General features: G+C 38.8%; 1 protein-coding gene and 2 pseudogenes across 3 annotated transcripts in view; all 3 read left to right on the forward strand.

Annotated features, from left to right (window-relative positions):
- Positions 1-24,131, forward strand: part of LOC148950019 (uncharacterized) — a 239,706-nt gene that overhangs the window by 86,479 nt on the left and 129,096 nt on the right. For all 3 annotated transcript variants that reach the window (XM_089091412.1, XM_089091410.1, XM_089091411.1), the window contains exons 2-3: positions 3,367-3,605; positions 23,876-24,002. In XM_089091412.1, coding sequence (XP_088947538.1) covers positions 3,393-3,605; positions 23,876-24,002 — 340 coding nt within the window. In that variant the 5' untranslated portion in view covers positions 3,367-3,392. The remainder of the gene's footprint in view (positions 1-3,366; positions 3,606-23,875; positions 24,003-24,131) is intronic.
- On the forward strand, positions 7,039-8,692 carry LOC148950020 (large subunit ribosomal RNA; annotated as a pseudogene).
- LOC148950021 (large subunit ribosomal RNA) lies at positions 8,693-11,646 on the forward strand (annotated as a pseudogene).

Genomic DNA, 24,131 nt, shown 5'->3' on the forward strand with positions numbered 1-24,131 from the left:
CTCACTAGAATTTCTAATTTATAAAATTATAATTGGCATTAATAAAACTGTAAAATTTTCATGTGCTAATAGCTTTTTTGTGAACAGCTTTAACATTAGTTCACTTTTCACATTTAGAATCAGCATAAATACTTATTGTTGTATGTATTTGTATGTATTGCAATCAAATGCTTTGTGTGTATTGTATGGTTGTTTTGTTGTTGTATGTATTGTAACCAAAACTTTGTTTTTCAGAGTTCTGATTTATATTGAAAATGGTTGCTCTTCACTGATAGTTTGATGCTTCAAAATATTTGATTATCAAATATTTAAATGTAAGGGAGGCTAAATTAAATGTAATAGTAAAAATGTAATTAAATGTAATAGGCTGACTTAAATGTAAGGGAGGCTACTACCCTTTCCTTCATTCCCATTCTTATAACCTCTTGATTTTCTCCCAACCTCCTTTCGTAAACCCCCGAGTTTAAAGTTTGTATACAAATATTTTGAAAATTATATTCCTCCCTTAAAAAGGGCAGCCTTCTAAATAAATATCAGAAGGGGAGGTCAGAAATCCAAAAATAAAATTCCGGTCAATGTCTTTTCAACTATCAAGGTGGGTTCTTTTAAGAAATCTTTCGCTATGGGAATGTCTTCCGTAGAAGCTGCCAGGAGGAAAAATGCCCCCCCCCCATCCCAACGGAAACAAGGAGACATCTCAATTTCTCAAACACTACAATAATTACATAACTACACTTAGGCGCTAGAGATCCCTATTTATAAGGGATGTATATTAATATGAAACTGGGAAATATTCCCATTTAAATTTTGGTCAAACAAAGTTCTTCGTAAAACATTTCCTCACTCCTCCTGGACAATCTCCTGGTGGATTTATTACCCCCTCCCCCCAAAAAAAATCTTTCCTGATAATAAGCATATGAATGTAAGCTTCCATAGTACGAAGAAAACACATGCATGCAAGAAGAGGCGAGCTTCCATTTAACATTGTGAACGTCAATATTGATTGTTATCGGCCCCCCGCCCCCCCCCCCCCAAAAAAAAAATTTCTTTCTTGGTTATCTGAAGTTTCATGATGAGTTGGGAAGTAGGAAATGAAAATACAATTTTTGAGGATTCAGGCACCTTTCCCTCCCAATCCAGACAAAGAATCACCGACCTTACTCCAAAATAGCTGATTCGTATTTGTACGCCACTTTACATGTTCAATCATGCCTTAAATGAATCAATATAGTTAAGTGAAGCTTTAAATAGATGTCTATATTAACTGTTGATTTTGTGTAGGACTATTTGTACTTTTAGGAAGGAGTAGGCTACCTACAGGATTACAGGATTACAGGATTACAAGTGTATTCCCTCAGGATTACAAGTGTACCTACCATACATACCATACTTGTATGGTATATACCATACTTGTATGGTAGAATACCATACAAGTATTGTATGGTAGAATACATAGACATATACAAGTATGGTAGGTATGGTAGTGTATTCCCTCAGGATTACAAGTGTATTCCCTCTGGAACTTGTAAGACATATAGCATCTCAACAATTTTAAAGCGATTGACTACAAATTTTCATGTAATGGTTTATTGGCCCTTTTTGGGTCACAATTATTGTTTTGCGTCCCAAAATTGCTGAAAGCAACAGTTTGCTGTGGTGTGACCCTTTTCGCTACCTAAAAAAGGGCTCTACAAACTTCAATTCTGTTTTAAGTAAACATTCTTCCCATATTTTAAAACTGAGGATTGATATGCTCAATCATATCAATAAAAAAAACTTTATTTTTACATAGGTTTCTCCGATTTTGTTTCCTTATGTGTTCAACTTGATGGTATAATTTTCATTATTATCACTAGTAATTTGCAACATTAGGCAGATTTTATCAGTCTCTTAACTTTTTTTAGGCAGTTTTAAACTAAATGAATTGTACCTATTTAAAATCACCACACACAAAAAAATAAATTTCTTTGATGTATATCTTGTTATCAAATCTTCTCTTTTGTAATTTCGGTTACTATTAGTAGGAGCTACTCATTACTTAAGCTTCATCACTAAAATATTTCGAACCACGAATTGTATGATAGCAGTAGCTCCTTGATTGTACATTAGACTTCCTTGGCTCCTACATTCATTAGTTATCATATATATTGTTTTTTTTTATTTTAGATATTTTATTTTTTAAATTCATATGGTTTAAAATTCTTTCCCTTTTTTAATGCTGAGGACACCTTGTTGTGATAAAGACAAAAGATTTGTTTTTCTTTTTTACCAAGAGACCTTTTATTTAAACATTTTTGTTCTTTCGTACTTTTTTCCATTGATAAAATGATTTTACAGAAAATTTATAATTATACTCTGCTTATTTTCTGGGAGTTGGATATTTTGGATAAATCCTTTGGGAAAGGAGAATAGAAAAAAACTATTACAAATAACAAATTAGAAGAATAGGAATGTTTAATTACAAATTAGCTTGTTTAAATTGTTGAATTTAAATTTTAAAAACCCGTTATTGATAGCTTTTCTTAATAAATTGTCTTATGATGTTTAAGTTAAAAATTCAAATAAAAGAATGGCTGAGTGAAAAGATTATGAAGCTGTCTCATAATTTCACATGTAATTTTGTAGTATCGAAATTTTAGTTTACTTGCTTTCAAAAAGATTAGTATGCTGCTTGATAAACCTTGACGATAAACCTAAGTCGTGAAAAACTGTGGCAAGAAGAAGAATAGAAAAAAGAAAACTAATGTATTTGCAAGTTAGCAATTTCAATTGTGTATTACTGTTAATTGTTACGGCTCTTATGGCTTTTTCCTTTTTAAAAAAGAAAAAAAGCAAATTAAAAAAAAATACAGCAAAGTTATTATTAAAAATCATGTAGGCTAAATGAAAACACGATGAAAGCTGTATTATGAATTTTATACAAGTTTTTTATAATTGGTTTAGATAACGTGTGTATGTGAAACAGCAATACATGCCATATAAGGTAATACCATTTTATTTACTACTCAGTGTTTTCAAAATGAATTTTCCTCAAAAATTTTGTAGCGTTGATATTTCAATTTTTACTAAATCAGTTAATTCTGAGATTTGTGGAATTTATTATTTGTGAAACTTTGCTAATAAATTTTCTACTTTTGGCAATATTAGAGAGGCCCCTGACACCAAAATGGCTCTGAATTTTGCAACCACTCCGAAAAAGAAATCCCTAGACGAGAAAAAATACTTATTCGAAATGTATGTGTTTTGTAAGCTCATTTTTTTTGCACCCATCACTGGCAGTGATTTCACGCAAGAATGGGTAGTTCAAAAAACTCTTGGAGTAGAACATTTTGTCACGAGACTGAAAAATTTACTTATATTTTCTAGGAGTTTTTGGTGTGAGGATTACCAATATGCAAGTACCAAGAGTAATAGAAAACTCCACATTGAACAATGTTTTATTAGACTGTGATTATACATTGAAACCAGGTGAGGGGGACGGACTTGTCGTAAAATGGTACCTGAACGATAGTCCAAAGCCTGTTTATCAATGGATTCCAGGGAAAAGGCCTCAAGATCTAGGGCGACTGAAAGGAAAAGTCAATTTAGACTTCAAAATTTCTGAAGTGAGTTGATTTAATGTTTTTTGGTAACATTCAAACGTGTTGAACATTGGATGCAATAAAGTATCATAACTTTAGTGGCTTTTGTAGTACTTACTTGATTATCTATGCTAAGTAACTAAGCTATATTACGTTAAGTATAAGTATACACATTACGTTTATACTACATTATGTTTGCGATACGTAACATTTCACACTTAAACATGCCCTTTCATGCAAGGTTGATGTTTTTTAATCAACATAAACTCATATAAGAAGAGGATAACTGTCGAATCGCTAATGACCTTATATTCTATGGCTTAGAACTAGTTTCAAAAGGAATAAGAAGATGTTAAGGTTCTTAAAATGTTGTTTTTTGTGATGCTTGTCTGCCAAACGTGCCAATTGGCAAAGAATTTATAACAAGATTTGTTTCTCATAAAGTCTTCTTCTCTGTGATAAATCTTTCTACGTTTCACAGGAATAGAGTGGCTTGATAAATAAAGAACTGTTAATATTCGCTTCTTAAACTCCTTTTACGAATCGTTATAAAAAAAATAAATGAAATAGATAAAAGACAGGATCGAAGACAAATAACAAAGCTTATTAATAAATGGAACCGTCCTAGCTTTGAAAACCTGTTCTAAAACATTATATATTCAAATATTACTATCCTTGGAAAACTTTTGAATTGAAAATTGAATAACCATTTATGTCTTAAAAAGTAAAAAAAAAAAATAATAGAAATTCCAGTTTTAACGAAAAAGACCTCCTTGTGCAGCAATGTGGTTTTTAATAGTAACGGGTGCCAAATAAAAAGAAAAATATGGTTGAAAAATGAGCTAAAAAAACGCACTTAAAAAACATGAAGCCAATTAGCTTCAGAAGAAATAGCTTTCCTTTGAAGGTCCAGTTGTCCTTGAGAACTCATTGGCTGTTATTTTTTGAGTATTTGCGGAAAAAAGGTGTTTTCGAATCGAACTTGTTAGTTTTGCTCATTTATTGTCATGGTTCAACGCGTAAACACCGACAGAATTATGATACTACCTCAAAAACTTCACATTTTTTAAATAGCCTAGCGTAGTCTTAGAAAATAGTAATTTTCATGTATGAATATACGCAAGTTGTGTCCAAGAGAATCAAAGTATTTTATTTTGATGTCTTTAGGGCCTTAAAGATTTGATTATGAGCACACACAATAGTTTGGTAGCCAAATTGCTACATACCTACCCTCTTTTTTAAGAAATGGGTCAACGCCAGAAACGCCATGCCACAAAAATTTTCTTATCTAGGTCAATGATCGTTGAATGTTTGGAATTTGGTTATTTTAAGTGACAATATCTAGTATTTTCAGTTTTTTTTACAAAATAAAATCACTACACCAAATCAGAGCAGTCAGTAGTGGGGGCATTTAAGGTTCTACAAGGACCCACCCCCTTCGAATCATGATCCAGACACTTTAAAAAAAAACTTGTAAGAGACTTAGGTATTAGGCTACTCCCAGGGAGCCCTCTTACGTCAAATGGCTCTGTTTGTAGGTGTTTCAGTATTTTTAATCGGATTATGGTCGGGATAATACACAAGTAGTAATAAATAGATTTTCTAGCCCATGTGTTCTATTAAAGGGAGCACGACACACCCTGGCACTTAAAATAGGTTCGTAGGAAAATAGCAAAGGATTTTAAATCGTCAGATAGCGAAATTACCATAGGATTTCTGCAACATACCCTCCCCTTTTCCATAGGATTTCTGCAATATGCCCTTCCTTTTCCCATAGGATGTCTATGACATGCCCCCCCCCCCCTTTCCCATAGGATTTTTATGACATGCCCAATTTCTACAACACGCACTCTGACGTCACAACATACCTTTGAGACGGCCAGGTGTTCCTGTAACAGGCCCTTATATAGGTGTCTATTGATTTCCAATGACACATCCAGGTGTTCCAATATTTTTGCAGCGTTAAAAACCTTAGACGGCCATTTTGTGACGTCCTAGAAGATACTTTATTGATCGTGAGTCAGTGTTTTTTTGGAAGTGACACAGTCAACATCGAAAAATAATTTACATATGCCCCTTATGCTTGTATACATTGGGCAGCTGGACGTCCTGTGGGAATTTAACTTTTCCTGATGAATATAATGAAAAGTGTAGATTATGCAATCCATGTAAATTGTACAGAGGATTCGCTCTGTAAATTAAGAACTAAAAGTCCTTTCTTGAAGTAACTCGCAACTCTCGTACGAGAGCATTCCTATGTTCTAATTGTTACTATTGAAAGTACGTTCGATGGGAAAGGATTTACCCTAGTATGATTGTGAAAAACACTAAACGTGAGTTCAGTTTATTTTTAAGAGACTGGTATCGTCGTGGTTTTAAATTGTATTGGAAAGAAGAACCTGGTCTACGCTTCAATTGCTGGAATAATAAAAGAGTCCGTTTTTTACGACATCGCTATGAAGATACTGGCTACTATAGTTATAAACCTACCGACTTTTATTTGGCTGTTACAAAAATTGACTTGTCATTTGTGAGCATCATGAATCATATAACCTGGAATAGATAAACTGGGAAATGTGGACTCGAAAACATAGACTAAAATAGTGTTATCGATGCTACGTTGAGACATAACAACGATACAGTAACAATAATTTATAGAAAATGTGAAACCGTGACTTTGCATGCCAAGATGAATACAAGTTAAATCCTGACGAGCTGCTGCCACTTATCGTTTCTGATGATTACCAATACATAGGAGAAGAAACCTAAGAGATCACTGTGTTTTTTACATATAAATTTTATTAATAAACCAGTTTACATACATTTTTAAAGTATTTCACTTTTAGAGCACTGAAATTTATATTATAAAGGCAGGAAAGAGTATTTTCAACTAGAAAGTCATTCAGTCTTGGATTGTCGCCACAAATCTTGAGAAATTGACAGTAAGTATTTCCGCGACGCCGGGAAATAAAATACAATAGTGCATAAAAACCACAGCTTTTTGTTGACAAATCCTGGTCCCGCTTCCGATTTTGAATAATAGATTCTGAGCTAATTTCATTTTCAACTATTTTTAACTATAGTGACCCCCTCATATAAGGTCTGTAGATTATCATCTGAGGTTCCAATTGCAAATTTTTAATTAATTATTAAACACAATTTGGACATTTCCTAGCTTACTATCTGGGCTTTATTTTTTTTTTTAAATTTTTGTTTTTGTTTTATAGCAAAACTCTCTGAGCTTGTGACAATTCTAGACAGTAAAACCCAAGACACTAACACAGACAGTCAACTAAATATTGGTCAAACAACATTTAATTAATTTTTTGTTAGCGCAACTGTCTTAGCTTATAAATGGGTTCACTCGCCTGACAGTCTAGGCAGAAAGGCCTTTTCAGGTTTTGGACACCTATCTCCCTTGCAATTCTCGACAACTTGTTGATCCAACTAATATTGAAACAAGTTTTTGTTAGTGCAAATGCCTGAGTTTATAAATTGGGTCACTTGCCTGCCTGACACTAAAGGTAGTTGGGGCCCCTCACTTTTAGACTTTTTACGCTTGTTTGCCTGTCCTTCCAAGCATTGCTTACGATGCTGATGGGAGATTCTTCTCCTCTTGAGAGGGCGCATCACAGGGGCGTCGTGGCCCCGTTGCGGATGCGTCGAACCTAGAGCACGCGTGAAGGGACCAGACAGATGGTGACCTATGCCTGGCCAGGTAGAAGTAAGGGGAAACCCTGATGGAGGATTGAAGCGATTTTGACGTGCAAATCAATCGCTGGAGCTTGGTATAGAGGCGAAAGACTAATTGAACCATCTAGTATCTGGTTCCTTCTGAGGTTTACCTCAGGATAGCTTGCGCTCAGGCAAAGGGGACGGGAGTCTCATCCGGTAAAGCGAATGATTAGAGACCTTGGGGCCGTAACGGCCTCAATCTATTCTCAAAATTTCAATGGGTGAGATGCCTTGCCGACCGTGGTGTTGTTTGCGGCAAGGATTTAGAAACCGAGTACCCAGTGGGCCACTTTTGGTAAGCATAACTGGTGCTGTGGGATGAACCAAATGTCCGGTTCAAGCGCCCAAACCAATGCATATTCCAGATCCCATGGAAAGGAGTTAGTTACTCAAGACAGCAGGACGGTGGTGATGGAGGTTGGAAACCACTTAGGAGTATGTAACAACTCACCTGCCGAATCAACTAGCCCTACAAATGGGAGGCACTTTAGCATTGTGCTGATACCGGACCACCGGTCTCAGAGCTCGTCGATCCTTGGTGATACTTACTGACACGTCGGTGAGTAGGGAGGTCGCACTGGTTGCGTTGAAGGATTTGGGCGCGAGCCTGCCTGGAGCGGCCAGTGGCGCGGATCTTGGTCTTAGTAGTAAATACTCGAGAAAGATCTTTGAGGCCTGATGTGGGGAGGGTTCCATGTGAACAGTGGTTGGATAAGGGTCAGTTGGTCCTAAGTCCAACCTGAAATGGTATCACAAGACGAGCGTTGAGTGAAAGAGACTCGAAGTGTTGATCGCAAAGCGTGAGGCTCGTGGCGAGGGCCAAAGGGAATCCCGTTTTTATTCGGGAACCTGATTGGGGTAACGTTCAGATCCTCGTATCCGTCTCGGCAACGAGAATTGGCCATGGGAGGCTGGTGAAGTGTTTTCTTTTCTGTGTAAGGGAGATACAAATCCTGGAATTCCTCCGCAGAGAGATAGGGTTAACCTTCCGAAGAGCGTTGCACTTGAGTGACGTCCGTGCATACTTGTCGGTCCTTGAAAATCATGGTGAGGGTCACGTCTACTCCTCTTACCAGACCGTACAGATAACCGCATCAGGTCTCCAAGGTGAACAGCATCTAGGCGATAGATGAATGTAGGTAACGAGAATTGGCCATGGGAGGCTGGTGAAGTGTTTTCTTTTCTGTGTAAGGGAGATACAAACCCTGGAATTCCTCCGCAGAGAGATAGGGTTAACCTTCCGAAGAGGGTTGCACTTGACTGACGTCCGTGCATGCTTGTTGGTCCTTGAAAATCATGGTGAGGGTTACGTCTACTCCTCTGACCAGACCGTACAGATAACCGCATCAGGTCTCCAAGGTGAACAGCATCTAGGCGATAGATGAATGTAGGTAAGGGAAATCGGCAAATTGGATCCTTAACTTCAGGATAAGGATTGGCTCTGAAGGTTGAGGGCGTCGGGCTTTGAGCAAGATGTGACTGGCTACAGAGTCGGTCTTGGGCGCATGCAAGGGTGCTCCATCCCTTCTCAAGCTGGTCGTGGACAGCCCAAGCAGCGCTATTAGTGCCTTGCTTCGGCTTGGTGCGGAGCCTCGGCAGCCAATGAACGACCGACTCAGAACTGGCACGATCTAGGGGTATACGTCTGTCTAATTAAAACAAAGCATTGTGAAGGCGCCATCGCGTGTTGACGCAATGTGATTTCTGCCCAGTGCTCTGAATGTCAAGGTGAACAAATTCAACGAAGCGCGGGTAAACGGCGGGAGTAACGGCGGGAACATGTGCAGGCATGGATGTCCTTTGCAGGAAACTATTCAACATGTCCTACAATCCTGTGTGACCATCCACGGGGCTCAGGTCAAGTGACATGACTCTGTGGTCAATTATCTGATACAGCATGTGAAGGGAAGAAACTTAAGGTATATACACGAAAAATATCCGACTCATGGCCCGCCAAGGCTCAAGTTGGATCTCGTAATTGTTAAGTTAGGTGTGGAGTATATTGTGGATGTGACGGTGGCTTACGATCACCCGATGGTATTTAATAGACCAGCTGAAGAAAAGGTACGAAAGTACGGCGTTATAGCCCCGGAGGATATGCCCCCTGGCCTAGGCGAGATCTCCAGTTATGAGGACCTCCCAATTGTTCTTGGGGCTCGGGGAGTTTGGAGACGTGCCAACTTGAAAATTAGCAAGATTCTTTAAATATCTCATAGCATCGTAAAGGTTAACATCATTCGAGTAATTAAGGTAAGCTTGTGAATGGTTAGGCTACATAGTAGCCTTCAGTACAGAAACTCACGAAACGGCAACAGTAACAATACATTAACCCTCACCAGTAGTGAATACGTCGTAGCAATAGAGCACTGTGTTATAATCAATTGAATGGATGTAGTGCTTTAAGTATGGATGTGTTGCCCTTTGCAGCTACGGCCCTTGGGCAGTCCAGGTAGTGGGAGTGCTCGTCTCGCAGGGGCAAGAGCGTCGGGTTAAACCGCAATCGTCAGGTGATTTTCGGGTCACAAAAATTCTTGAAGGTTGGACGGACTTGTTCCTATGGGCATGTTCCGCTAAACCCAACAAGCCAGTTATAAGTTTGCTTCTCTTCCATACATGGGACTGCCCGAGGGTAGGGCAGGATCTCATAGGAGATCGTGGACAGGTGCCTATGGCGATCTAGGACTGCTCTGTCAGGACAGATCATCTTTTCTGATAATTGAGGGTCGAGCTGAACCACAAGCCTTGGCATCCGGTAATGGATGCCAATTTTCTTGACCTAACCCGCAGCTTTTTAATGCTTCTTTTTCATAGACTTTTGAATTATCCTTTCCTGTCTTTGTTCTTTTCTCATTTAAACGTTATTACGTTACAACCCACTCCCCTTATGGGATTAGGTTGGTCAGGACCGTTTGGGACCGCTAGGTTGGCGAAGGGCAGTGAAATCCCGTTGTCGACTTAGATGGTCGGCACTTTAACCCTCGTTAAGGCTCAATTGAGTACCTGCGCAGTGCTAGCTCTCTTCTTAGATAGAAGTCAAGAGTTTGGATATTGGTAAGCCATTTGGCTTGTGTTGATGAGTTTTGTTTGCACGGGTACTCACTCTCCTAGGTTGTAGCTTAGGTCATGGACCATGGTTGAGGTCAGGAGAAAAATGATCAAGTAATAATAGCCAAATGCCTCTTCATCTAATTAGTGAAGCGCACGAATGGATTAACGAGATTCCCACTGTCCCTATCTACTGTCTAGCGAGCCCACTGCCAGGGGAACGGTCCAGGTAACGTCTGCAGGGAAAGAAAACCCTGTTGAGCTTGACTCTAGTTCGACATTGTGGAGTGACATGAGAGGTGTAGCAGAAGTGAGAGATGGTTACGTCGGCAATGAAATACCACTACTTTTCATGGTCGCTTCAATTACTCAGTGAAACGGAGGCAAGTCCCTTTGGGGACTTTTTTGTGGTGTCAAGGGAGTCCACCTGCGGGTGGCGCTCTCGATCCGTACTGAGGAAAGTGCCGGATGGAGAGTTTGACTGAGGTGGTACATCTGTCAAATGATACCACAGGTGTCCTAAGGCCAACTCAGGGAGGACAGAAACCTCCCGTAGAGCAAAATGGCAAATGATCCAGACTTTCAGTACGAGTACAGACAACCAAAATACGGCCTATCGATCCTTTTGGCTTTAAGAGTCTTAAGCAAGAGGTGCCAGAAAAGATACCACAGGGATAAGTGGCTTATGGTGGCCAAGCGTTTATAGCGACGTCGCTTTTTGATTCTTCGATGTCGGCTGTACCTATCATTGCGAAGCAGTATTCGTCAAGTGTAGAATTGTTCACCCAACTACAGAGAACGTGAGCTGGGTTTAGACCATCTTGAGACACGTTAGTTTTACTCTCCAGACGATAAAAGCCGTTGCTATAGTAATCCTGCGAAGTACGAGAGGAACCGCAGGTTCAGACATTTGGTTTTGCAATTGGTCGAACGGCCAATGGTGCGAGGCTTCGTCCGTGTGATTATACCTGAAAGCCTCTGAAGGTAGAATCTGTGCTGGAGTTCACAACGGTACAGAGTGTTTTGACCCACTGGTGGCTAAACTTAACCTGGTCCTTTAGCTTTTAGCAATGGGTGCTAGTGCTTCGGAGCCAAGACTCGGCGGTTGCTTGCCCTCGGGAGACGGCAATAGGGCAGCTTCACCGACGAATAAATCGAATATTCCATAAGTTCAAACGCCAAAATCACTTGTAGACGACTTGGGTACCGACCGGGGGTGTTGTAAACGCTAGAGCAGTAATTTACTCTGCGATCTGCTGAGACTAGGCCTAAAACCGAGAGATTTGTCTTGCCAGCGGGAGAGTCCCCAAATTAACTTGAATGAGTTTAGTGTTGGACGTTATTTAATTACATCAGTGTTGGTCTGATTATTTTAATTATATTACATTAAAAGAAGGTCATTGGAATAATCCGAGTTGCAGCGGTAGCTAGCAACCTAGTAAGAGACAATCACGCCTAGTGGTAAAAAATAAAATAGTCAATAAATTCAAAATCTAGAATCAAATCAAAACGTACCCTATTAGAACCGCAATGTCCAATACCCCTATGTAGGAAACTTACCGTCCCTTGGCATGAAAAACAAGGAAAATATATTGGCTTGAAAATGAAGAAAAGTGGTTGAAACCACGATATTCCGCATCGACTGCAGGTTTTTTTTCGTTTTGTATTATATAGGATCGATGTATTTCATCATAAGTTTTGTCAGTCAATAGTTATAGTAAGGAACGAACGCTTGCCCTTAGTAACTTATGCCTTGTCAAATTAGCTAATTAATTTCTTCAGATTATGTTTTAAAAATAATTTCCAAACCGGGATTCCAACCCGAGCCGGTCGATTGAAAGTCCACTTTCCTATACCACTAGACCATATGGAATATGTCTGAAAAGCTAATTAATTGTGCTGTGATCTCTTATCCTGGTTGCATCGGTAGCTTGCAACTTAGTAAGAGACGATCACGTCCAATGTTAAGAAATATAATAACCCATAACTCCTAAAATGAAATCAGATCAAAACAAAAAGTACCTGATTAGAACCAACTCTTCTGGAACCCCTATAAAGAAAACTTTCTGTTGCTTGGGTTGAACAGCAAGGGAAATATATTGGCTTGGAAATCAAGCAACTTAGCAGCTACTAGAGCATTCTTCCTAAACGGCATCTTTTTTCATTTTTCTTTTCCACAGGTAGCTTGGCACTGGAACATCATGAAGAGTTGTTTAATGGACCATTTTAAAGGAAATTGCTAGATCTAGTGCCATCTGTAATTAAAAACAAAATAGTTTTTAAAATAGAATCAACTTTTTACGAAAAACTATATTTTCATGTGCAAGTTTGAGGAATGACGTCATAATCTTAGGTTGTAACCATATAGGGCGTGAAAGTAAACTCGATATTGTAATTTTATCCATAATTAAATCAGTAGAGAATCCCTAATGTTATTATGCTTATATTAAAATACGATAATTAAAAGAGCTAACCATTGCATATATTGGACTTAGTTAGCTGCCTGATTCCTTGAGGATCGTCTCTTACTATTCCAAAGAAGAAAAAGCCGTAGGCTTTGTCCTGCTTGTAATCATATAGTAAAGAATGATAAGACGCCTATGTTTTCGTAAATGATTATATAAAGGGGGTGTTAGAATATTTATAGAAAGGAACGAACTCTTGCCCTTAGTAACCTATGTTTTGTCAAATTAGCCTTATAATAAAGAACGATGAATTATAGTAGGCTTGTACAGTTATATTTAAAATCAATGTATTAAAAATTGTCTCCTATGATTATAGTAAAGACAGAAATGTAGTCTACAGCTATGGAGTCATTGTTGTTTTGATTTCAGAGATATTTGAGATCTAGTAAAGAACAAACCACAGGATAGATTTACTAATTGCCAATAACATACCTTTTTTTGACAATTAGCTTTTCTGGGGTATGGTACAATATTCGATTCATTCTACTTAGCTTTGTGATTGTCTGAGGTTTGACTCTTTCCGGGTTGCAGCGGTAGCTAGCGACCTAGTAAGAAACGATCACGTTTAAACGATATGCCCTGGGGCATATATGGTTCTTAAGAAGGGATGATCGTACAAACTTCATGGAGGGCTCATTTGACTGGAAATTGAAAGTTCGAACTCACTTTTTAATAGTGAAAAGTGATCCGAGGGCAACTATCCCCCCCTACGTCTTCTTTTTCCAAACCCATCTGATGAAGATTTTGAGACGGACATTTTGTTAAAAATAGTTCAAGATCGGATAAGAAAAACTTTGGTGTCAATATAACCCCCCAGGGCTCGGGGGAAGGCGTTCTAAGTTATTCCCTAAAGGCATGCATGGTTCTTATGAAAGGGATACTCGTATAAACTTCATAGAGGGCTTATTTGGTTGGAAATTGAAAGTTCTAGTTCACTTTTAAGAGTTAAGAGATATAAGGGCAACTAGCCCCCCCCCACACCCTTTTTTTTTACCAAATCCATTCACTACAAATTTTGAGATAGCCTGTTTTTTTTAAATTTTTCATAAAATTGATAACAAAAAATCGGTGTCAACATAGCACCCCCGGGCTCGGGGGGTAGGCGTTGTAATTGTTGTCCTTGGGGCGTATATGGTTATTATGAAAAGAATGCTCGTATAAAATTCGGAGCGGGCTCATTTGATTGGAAATTGATAGTTCTAGTTCACTTTTTAAGAGTCAAAAGATATCCGAGGGCAACTAGCCCTCCCCCACAAATCCTTTTTTCCTCAAGCCCATCCGATAAAATTTCTAATATAGCCATTTCATTTGAAATAGTCCAAAGGTCAGATAAGAAAAACTCCTGTGTTGACACAATCCCAAGGGCCCGGAGGCAGGCGTTGTATTGCTTTGGGGGCATATATAGTTCTTGTGGAAGGGTTGCTCGTATAAACTTCGGAGAGCGTTTATTTAATTGGAAAGTAAAAGTTCTTGTTCACTTTTCAGGAGTCAAAAGAGATATGAGGGAAACTAGCCCACCCCCCCCGCTCCATGCCCTAAATGCATCAGATAAAAATTTTGAGATAGAAATTTTGTTAAAAACAGTTCAAAGCTTAGATGACAAAAACTCCGGTGTCGACACAACCCCCAAGGGCCCGGGGGTAGGCGTTGTAAGTTATGCCCTGGGGGCATCTAAGGTTGTTATGGAAGGGATGCTCGTATAAAATTCATAGAAGGCACATTTGATTGGAAATTAAAAGTTGTAATTCACATTTTAAATTTCAAAAGTGATCAGAGGGCAGCTAGCCTCCCCCCACATTCCATTTATTTTTTCCCAGAGACACTTCATATAGAAAGGGTCGTTGCATAAACTTCAAAGGGGGCCCATTCGATTGGAAATCGAGAGTTCTAGTGCCCTTTTTAAGAGTAAACACTGATCAGAGGACAACTAGCCCCCCACCCCCCAAATCCTTTTCCCCAATTACATCTGATAAAAATTTAAGGTAGCGATTTTGCTAAAAATAGTTCAAAGATCATGTAACAAAAACTCCTTTACGTGTGGCCATTTCGTTAAAAATGGCTGAAAGGTCTAATAAGAAAAACTTCTGTGTGGACGCAACCCCCCAGGGCCCGGGGCAGGCGTTGTAAGTATTGCTCTGGGGGACTATATGGTTCTTATGGAAGGTATGCCCAGATAAACTTTGGAGATGGCTCATTTGATTGGAAATTGAAAGATCTAGTTCACTATTAAAGAGTCAAAAGATGTTGGTGGGCAACTAGCCCCCCCCCTCCATGTCCATTTTTTCTCAAACCCATCCGATAAGAACTTTGAGATAGCTATTTATTCAAAAATAGTTCAAAGATCATATAATGAAAACTCCGGGGTCGACACAACCCCCGAGGGCTCAGAGGCAGGCGTTGTAAGTAATGATTTGGGGGTATAGATAGTTTTTATGGAAGGAATGTTCGTATAAACGTCGGAGAGGCCTCATCTAATTGGAAATTGTAAGTTCTAGTTCACTTTTTAAGGTTCAAAAGAGATCCGAGGGTAGCTAGCCCCCCCCCCCTCTCCACGCCCTATTTACCTCAAAACCCATCCGATAAGAACTTTGAGAGAGCCGTTTTTTCAAAATGGTTTAAAGATCATTTAACGAAAACTCCGGGGTCGACACAGTCTTGCAGGGCCCGGGGTAGGCGTTGTAGGTTATGCCTGGTGGTATATACATGTCTAAGGGATGCTCCTATAAACTTCAGAGAGGGCTCATTTGATTGTAAATTGAAAGTTCTAGTTCAGTTTTTAATAGTCAAAAGAGATCAGAAGACAACTACCCCACCCCCGTGCCCATTTTCCCCCAAATGCATCCGAAAAAAAATTTGATATAGCCATTTTGTTAAAAATAGTTCAAATGTCAGACAAAAAAAAAACTAAATTGTCGACACAACCACCCAGGGCCCGGAGACAGTCGTTGCAAGTTGTGACCTGGGGGCATATATGGTTCTTATGGAAGGGATGCTCGTATAAACTTCGGAGAGGGATGATTTGAATGGAAATTGAAAGTTTCAGTTCAATTTTTAGGAGTCAAAAGAGATCAGAGGGCTCCTACCCCCTCCCACGCCTTTTTCCCCCAAAACCACACCATACAAATTTTGAGATAGCCATTTTTCTAAAATAGTTCAAATGTCAGATAAAAAAAAACCGGTTTCAAGACTGCTCCCCAGGGCCCGGGGCAGGCATTGTAAGCTATGTCCTGGGGCCTTATATGGTTCTTATGAAAGGGATGGTCGTATAAACTTCAGAGAGGGTTCATTTGCATGGAAATTAAAAGTCCTAGTTTATTTTTTCCGAGTAAAAAAAGATCGGAGGGAAACCAGCCCCTCCCGCCCTCCACGCATGTGGGTTTATTGGATGGATCTGATAAAAATTTGAGGTGACCATATTGTTAAAAATAATTCAAACATCAGATATTAAAACTCCAAGGTCGACAACCCCCCCCCCCCCAGCCCAGGGAAAAGCGTTGTAAGTTCTACTCTGGGGGTATATATGATTCTTATAAAAGGGATGCTCGTATAAACTTCAGAGAGGGCTCTATTGATTCAAATAGAAGGTTCTAGTTCACCTTTAAAGATTCAAAAGAGACCGAAGGGCAATTAGCCCCCCCATGACCTTTTTTCCCCAACCCTATCCGATAAAGATTTTGGGAAAGCCATTTTGTTAAAAATAGTTCAAACATCAGATAATAAAAACTCCGAGGTTGACACCAACACATTTTTTCACTTTGATATTGTTAATTTGACACCAGTTTTAATACTTTGATGAACATATGATTTTTTTTTTTAAGTTTGATTTTGAAATAAGGCATTTTTAAAAACTTGAAACTTTTTGCAATCAAAAACAAACAAAAATTAGGCCTAATTAAGAAAAACTTTCCGAAAAATAAGATTTTCAAAGAAAAGTAAAGGCCATTTTAAATTTAAGCTCAGCAGATACAAATACCTGTTAAAATTCAAACTAAAAACGACCAGAAATTACTATTAATCAATTAATGAAACCCAAAACGAACAGAAATTAAATACAACAATAATGGCAAAAAACGTACAACAAGTAATAGTATGAATGAATAAATAGATCTTAAAGCGAATAATGCTTAGATTTAATATGAAAATCAAGCTTAGAAGGAAAAAAATATTTTGCTATCGAAGTATAAATGAAACTTAAGACGAACAAAAATTAAATAAACAATCAATGCAAACAAACATACAATAGATATTAATATAAATGAATAAATATATCTTAAATGAGTGAGACTTAAATTGAATATGCAAATCAAGCTTGACACGAACTAAAATCACTACAAACAAGAGTTTGGGTATCGCCTCCTTCTTTCACTGTCAAAGTCTAAAACCAACTGCGTCATTGGCGCTTTACTGAAAACTATATGCGTCTTGAACAGTCTTGGAAAGTATAAACAATATCAAATTGAACATTTGATGTATAATGATATTAATTGTTGAAAGGTACATCAGTTCAAGAATTTATTTTACTGTAATTTTATTTATATTTTCAATGCTGTAAGAACTGGAAATGAAAATATTTGTAATATAATTCGTTTTCAGTTAAGCGCCAATGACATAGTAGGCTTTTGGTTTTTATTTACAGTTAAGGACGGGGACAGCATCCAAACTCTTGTTTGTAGTGAAACTATATTCGTCTTGAACAACTTTAGAAAGAACTAATAAATTATTCTGAATGTTTTATGTATAATGATATTAATCGCTGAAAGCTCATCAGTTCAAAATTTTAGGATAATTTTAATGTTTATTTTCAATATTACTTACTTACTTAAGTCCCATCCGTCCTTGAAGGTCGTCTTGGGGCCTCTTTCTTTGTAACGGCGTGGATGTGCCTTTTGTATGCTTTACGGTCTTCTGCTAGGCGAAGAAGGTCCAAGAGGCGGTGAGGTGCAAAGTTTTCCTTCCAACTTTTTGGGGGACGACCACGAGGACGAGAACCGTGAATTTGGCCTTCGAAGGTGATTGTTGGGAGACGGGACCGACTCATCGGATATACGTGACCAAGCCATCGAATTTGCTGGAGCTGGATCTTCATGAGAATTGTTTGTTGTACTTTAAGGCGCTCGAGAAGTTCGAAATTTGAGATTCTATCAAGGTAAGTGATCCCGCCGATGCGGCGGAGGCACTTAGTTTCAAAAGCTGCAAGTCGACGGTTGTCATTTACCTTCAGTGTCCATGTATCACATGAGTAGATTGCGATGGGGATGATCAGGGTATCAAAAAGTCGTGTCTTAAGCCGCAGAGACAAATCCTTGCTTCGCCATATGGGCATAAGGGCCTTGAAACTGGAACTCGCGAGGGCGAGACGTCTTTTGATGTCTTTTGATTGACTGTTGTCGCTGGTGATCAGACTACCGAGGTAAGGGAACTCGTCAACCCACTGGATACTCTCTCCATTAATTTTCAGGTTTGGCTTAACTGTATCCTGTGGCTTTCGTGAGCAGCACATAGCCTTTGTTTTTGATACATTTATGATCATTCCAAAAGAACTAATGGCTTCGAAGACGTCGTTAAGAACGGCTTGTAGATCCTCGGGTGTTTCAGCCATTTCGTTGATATCGTCGGCGTAGGCTAGCTTATCTATCTGAACACCCCCTATATGTGCGCCACAAGTTTTCTCCACCAGGGATAAGACTGATGTGAGGAAAAGGTTGAACAGCTCTGGAGACAAAAGGCATCCTTGAAGGACACCTGCGGAAGTCTGGAAACTGTCAGTGAGACCTTCACTAGTCATCACACGACTCCCAAATTTTGAGTACATATCCTTGATAAGATCTACTAGGTTTCGTGGGATTCCGTAATGGAGAAGGGTATGCCATAGGCCATTTCTCCAAATAATGTCGAACGCTTGCCTAAAGTCGATGAAGAGCTGATACAGGTCACGACCGAATTCCAGATATTTCTCTAAAATGTGGCAAACAGTAAAAATTTGGTCAATGGTCAATCTCCAAGGGTGAAACCCAGCTTGGTATTCATGAATGACTAAGGACGACACGGCTCTGATCCATTGGAGTATAAATCGGGTGAAGATCTTGACAGTTTGACTTGTTAGTCTAATAGGACGGTAATTTTCACATATTGCCTTTGACCCCTTCTTGTGTAGTGGAACAATTGTGGCTTCGCACCAAGAAGTTGGGAAATGACTCTTTTGCCAGGCACCGGATACAATCTTGTGGAAAAGATCTATAAGTGGTTCACACCGGACTTTCAGCAGTTCTGCCTGTATCCCGTCCGGGCCAGGGGCCTTGTTAGTCTTCAGCGCTTGGATGGCATCTTCGACCTCAGAACGGAGAGGAGGTGGGCTGGGATCTGAGACAGTAACGGGCAAGAGGTCCAGGACAGCAGAGTTTGGAAAGATATCAGGATTAAGCTTTTCTTTGAAATGCTCCATCCATCTCGATCGGATACCTTCTGTGCTTTGTATCTGAGAGCCATTTTTATCTAGCAGTGTACAAGAACTGAGGTTTTTCTTGCTTGTTAGCTCACGAACTCTCTTATAAATGAAGTATGAATCGCCTCTCTTAAAATCAGCCTCACACTGTTCACATTTGTCTTTAATGTAGGTGCGATGGGCTCTACGGGTGGCTTTTTCTACAGCACGCTTCAACTGCTTATATCTGTCCCTGCTCTCTCTGTCTGACCTGTTATTGTGTTTTCGTTTCTCAGTACATAATAAAATAATTTCATTTGTTATCCAAGGCTTTTTATCACCCTTTTTGGTTCCTAGGGCGGACATCGCTACTTTGCTGATGATCTTAGAGGAGTCTGTGACCAGTTTATTGATATCCTCTTTAGATAGAGTTACAGGAATATTAGAAAGAAGGTCCGATATTTGAGTAGACAGTTCATCGATGTAGGTTTGGCGAATTTGAGGGTCTTTGAGAAGATGTGTGTTGAAACGAGCGGGTCTATTATTCAGCTTTGAGGAGGATTTCAGGCGTATCTTTAGTGCAGACATGACCAGGGAATGGTCGCTGTCGAAATCGCCACCTGCGAGGGTGACAGTATCTAGCACAGATGATTTCCACCGCCTAGAGACGAGCACGTAATCAATAAGATTACGTGTTTTTCCATCCGGCGAAGTCCATGTCGCCTTACGACGTTCTCTATGTTTGAAGAGAGTATTGGTAATGGCTAGATCACTGTCTCTGCAAAATTCAATGAGGCGTTTGCCCCTCTTGTTAAGTCGTCCAAGGCCAAATTTACCCATAACATCTTCATTTCGAGCAGAATCGTTACCAACAATAGCATTGAAGTCGCCAATGACAACAATAAGGTCTTTTTTAGGAACTGCGTCAATTAAGCTTTGCAGTTGAAGGTAGAAATTGTCAGACTCTTCATCTGGTTTGCTGCAGTCAGGAGCGTAGACTTGTATGATCGTGATGTTGATCGGGGATCCCTTCATTCGTATCATAATCAACCGTTCTGACACAGGCGTTACAGAAATCAGGGATCTTCGTGCCTTAGTCGACATCAAAAAGCCAACACCTTGGCGATGGACGCCATCGGTTCTCCCAGACACTATCAGACTAGTGTTGCCGATCCTTTCCTCGCCGGTGCTAGGGAGATGTGTTTCTGAAAGTCCCACAATATCCCATTTATATCGGTTTAGTTCATTTAGGACAAGATCTATTTTGCCTTGTTTAGCAAGCGTCCTAACGTTCAGGGTTCCAACAGATAAAATAAATTTAGGAGAAAGCATAGCCTCCGGGTTTGGAGTTGTCAACATTGTTAAAGGGATATTCTCGGTCGTCAGTTCGTCGGTTGCCCCGGAGGCGGTAACTTTGTCGGTTGCCCCGGACGCGGTAACTTCGTCGGTTGCCCCGGACGCGGTAGTATTAGTTCTCGTTATTGATCGTTTGTACTTCATATTTTATAGGAAAGAAGGTTTCTTGGCTAATTTCAGGACGGCGGTAAGCCACTCCTCTCCATCCCTAGCAGGGGCCGGCGATATCTACTACCGATAATGCGCCCTTCTGGCGTCCTGCATCACCTGCAATTTTCCCATTGCTGGGAGAAGGTTTGTGACTGGCGGGACGTATCCATACGCCAATAGGCCCTGCCCAGTGCACATCAGAGGGTCCTTCCACCTCCTCCGCCTGAACTTATGGCCCCCAGACGTGGGTGCTCCAGCTATATTTCAAGACCCCCAGAGACTGGGTCCTCCCTTGGTCCGCGCCTCCCTACCGGGAGGTGCCCTGCATATCTACAGGACGTTCCCCTATCCGCCACCTGGGGACGCGCTGAGTGGCCTGGGAAAGGCCCCACTGATAACTCTGAAGTTCTCAGTGAAGTTCTCAGAGTTCTCAGTAGTTCTCAGAACTATATTAAGAACTATATTCAATATTAAGTACAAAAGAAATTATTTGTAATAAAATTGGTTTTCAGTAAAGCGCCAAAGACGCTATAGGTTTTAGACTTTTACAGTGAGATAAGGAGGCAATACCCAAATTCTTGTTTGTAGTGATTTTTGTTCGTTTCAAGCTTGATTTGCATATTCAATTTAAGTTTCACTCGTTTTAAGATGTATTTATTCATTTACATTAATATCTATTGTATGTTTGTTTGCATTGATTGTTTATTTGATTTATGCACGTTTTAAGTTTCATTTGTACTTCAATAGCGAAGTATTTTTTTTTGTTTTAAACCTGATTTTCATATTCAATCTATGCATTATTCGCTTTAAGATCTATTTATTCATTTATATTATTACTTGTTATTTGTTTTTTTGCCATGATTGTTTATTTAATTTCTGTTTGTTTTGGGTTTCATTAATTCATTAATAGTAATTTCTGATCGTTTTGAGTTTGAATTTCAACAGGTATTTGTATCTGCTGAGCTTAAGTTTAAAATGGCCTTTACTTTTCTCTGAAAAACTTATTTTTTGGAATTTTTTTTTATTTAATCCTTAAGAAATAATCATAGGTAAAAATGTCTTATTCTGGGAATTGAAATCGAGTCAAATGGACGAGAGCCAGTTATCATAACCACTAGGCCATATAGAATGGATTAAAATATTGTATACATATAGAATGTATAAAATATTTGTTAAAGAACAAACTATAGCCATTATAGTAAAGAACGATAACTTGCCTATGGTTACGCAAAGAAATATAAATATTAAGAATGCAGTGCTATGGATTAATCTGGGTTGCAGGGGTAGCTAGCAACCTAGTAAGAGACGATCAAGTCCCATAGTAAAAAACAAACTAGCCCATAGCTCCTAAAACTAGAGTCAGATCAAAAAGAAAAGAAATACACTATTAGAACCGCCTTGTCCAATACCCCTATATAGGAAATTAAATGTCTCTTGGCTTGAATAACACGGAATTTACATAAAAGATCGAACTAATTTTATTATAAATGTAGATTATGTAAGATTCATAGGTATACAAATAAGCCAACAGCTAAAGGCACAATATCCAGTAAATCTAGTGATAAATAATGAAATTATGTGAAACCTAGTAAAGAAGGTATGTGAGACCTAGTAAAGAAGTTAAGTGATCCAGGTTGCAGCGGTAGCTATTTAGAACCGGTACTTTTGTGCTCTTGGTCGAGGTAAACGGGGCTTTAGAGGGTAATAAGGGACTGGGAGCATACATTTAAAGCGCGGGTTACGACGCAGATTATTCCCAAAATTAATGCAAAGAGAAACACGTTGGGCTGCCAAGGTAGGAAGGCGGAATTCCTTGACGAGGAGAATGTAAGATACTCTGCCCTGACCGTAAATAATTCTCAGGGTTTTCTTCTGAATAATTTATAGCCTTTCGGACTGATCCACCGTAAGGCCAAAATGTCATATCGGGCAAACATACTCAAGCAGTGGGCGGATAAAAGATATGTAAAGGTGTGGATATGGGCTTTTGGGCATGAAAATTTAGCAAATAGCTTAAGGAGAGATGCACACCTACTTTGACTACATCTCGATGTTCTAACATTTATTAGTTGTGACATACCTTTTATATCAAAAAATATTTGAAAAAACTTCTTATATTTCTCTTGAACAAAAACGTAATTTTACTTCCATAATGGGTAGTATTCAAACAAATAATACAAGATGCGGTTATAAGATAAATACAGATAATACAATAAAAAATTAAAAAATATTTTGATGGAATCAGTTGGATGATTATTTTGAAAACAATTTTTCTAATTGAGATAATATTAAACAGCAGCTTGTAGGAAAATAAGGCTCGATCCAACTGTCTATGATTATAATAAAGGAAAGGTTAAGATGGTTATGCTATTTTATAACTGAAGGATAATTGCTTACAAACAATTCTGCTCTTTTTAGAACACCTGGAATCAAACGCAAAGCAGGACGCACTAAATTAGGAATTAGGAAAGAACCTAAATCAACTTCATTGGCAAGAGTAAGGAATAAAGTGCTTAATAGATTAAAAGGGAAGTGCAGCGTGCGCGGTTGGTTTGGTCTAAAGACGGTTTGGTGGAGTGATGAAAAACGTAAAAGTTACGTAAACGTAAAAGGTCCTCAAAGGTTTGCTGGATTAAAATATTCACCATTATAACCAAAACTATTGATTAACTAATAATCTTGACATGTGTCAGATCCAATTCGTTTTCGAAGGTGGTTTTGAGGCCTATTATTCGCAAGCTTTCTGATGTATCTCATCTATTAACTTCTTTTTTTCTGCAAGGCATAAAAATATCATATCTTCTATGCCATAGAAGATATGACACATTCAGCCAAGAAAGATTGTCTTTCCATCCCTTTGGGTGCACATTCTAGGGGGAGAGCCGTTTACACGACCTACAAAGGGTATTTTCAGGAAACGAGTGCTTTTCTTACGCTTGATGTGTCCTCATAGCTATTGTAACTAATATAATTTCAAATTTAAATAATCTAAAATCCTTAACAACTAATTACTTGAACTTTGAAAAATGGCTTCTGTAACAGGATTGTTGAGTAATGTACAAAGGCATACATAATTTAATAACTCATAAGTGAAACTTTCAATCTGCCCTGTCCTACTATAGGATCCGTTAAAGATGCATAGAGCAATACTACTCTTCCGACCGACAACGGAGCTTTCTGGCAAATATAAATGTAAGGTTTCGACTTATCTTGACGAGGATGAAGACCATAGAGACATGATCGTTTTTGGTAAGATCTCTTTTTCAGTTTTTTTTTGTGTTATTTATTGATCTGCAGTTCTTTCAAAGTAGTCTCTGATATACCGGTAATTAGTTTTTTTCTTTAAATCTGATATCAGGTTTAAAGATTTGTTTTAAG

This window comes from Artemia sp. Qi Xiang Cuo, chromosome 7 (assembly GCF_049724085.1).
Source record: "Artemia sp. Qi Xiang Cuo chromosome 7, ASM4972408v1, whole genome shotgun sequence".
Classification (NCBI taxonomy): Eukaryota; Metazoa; Arthropoda; class Branchiopoda; order Anostraca; family Artemiidae; genus Artemia; species Artemia sp. Qi Xiang Cuo.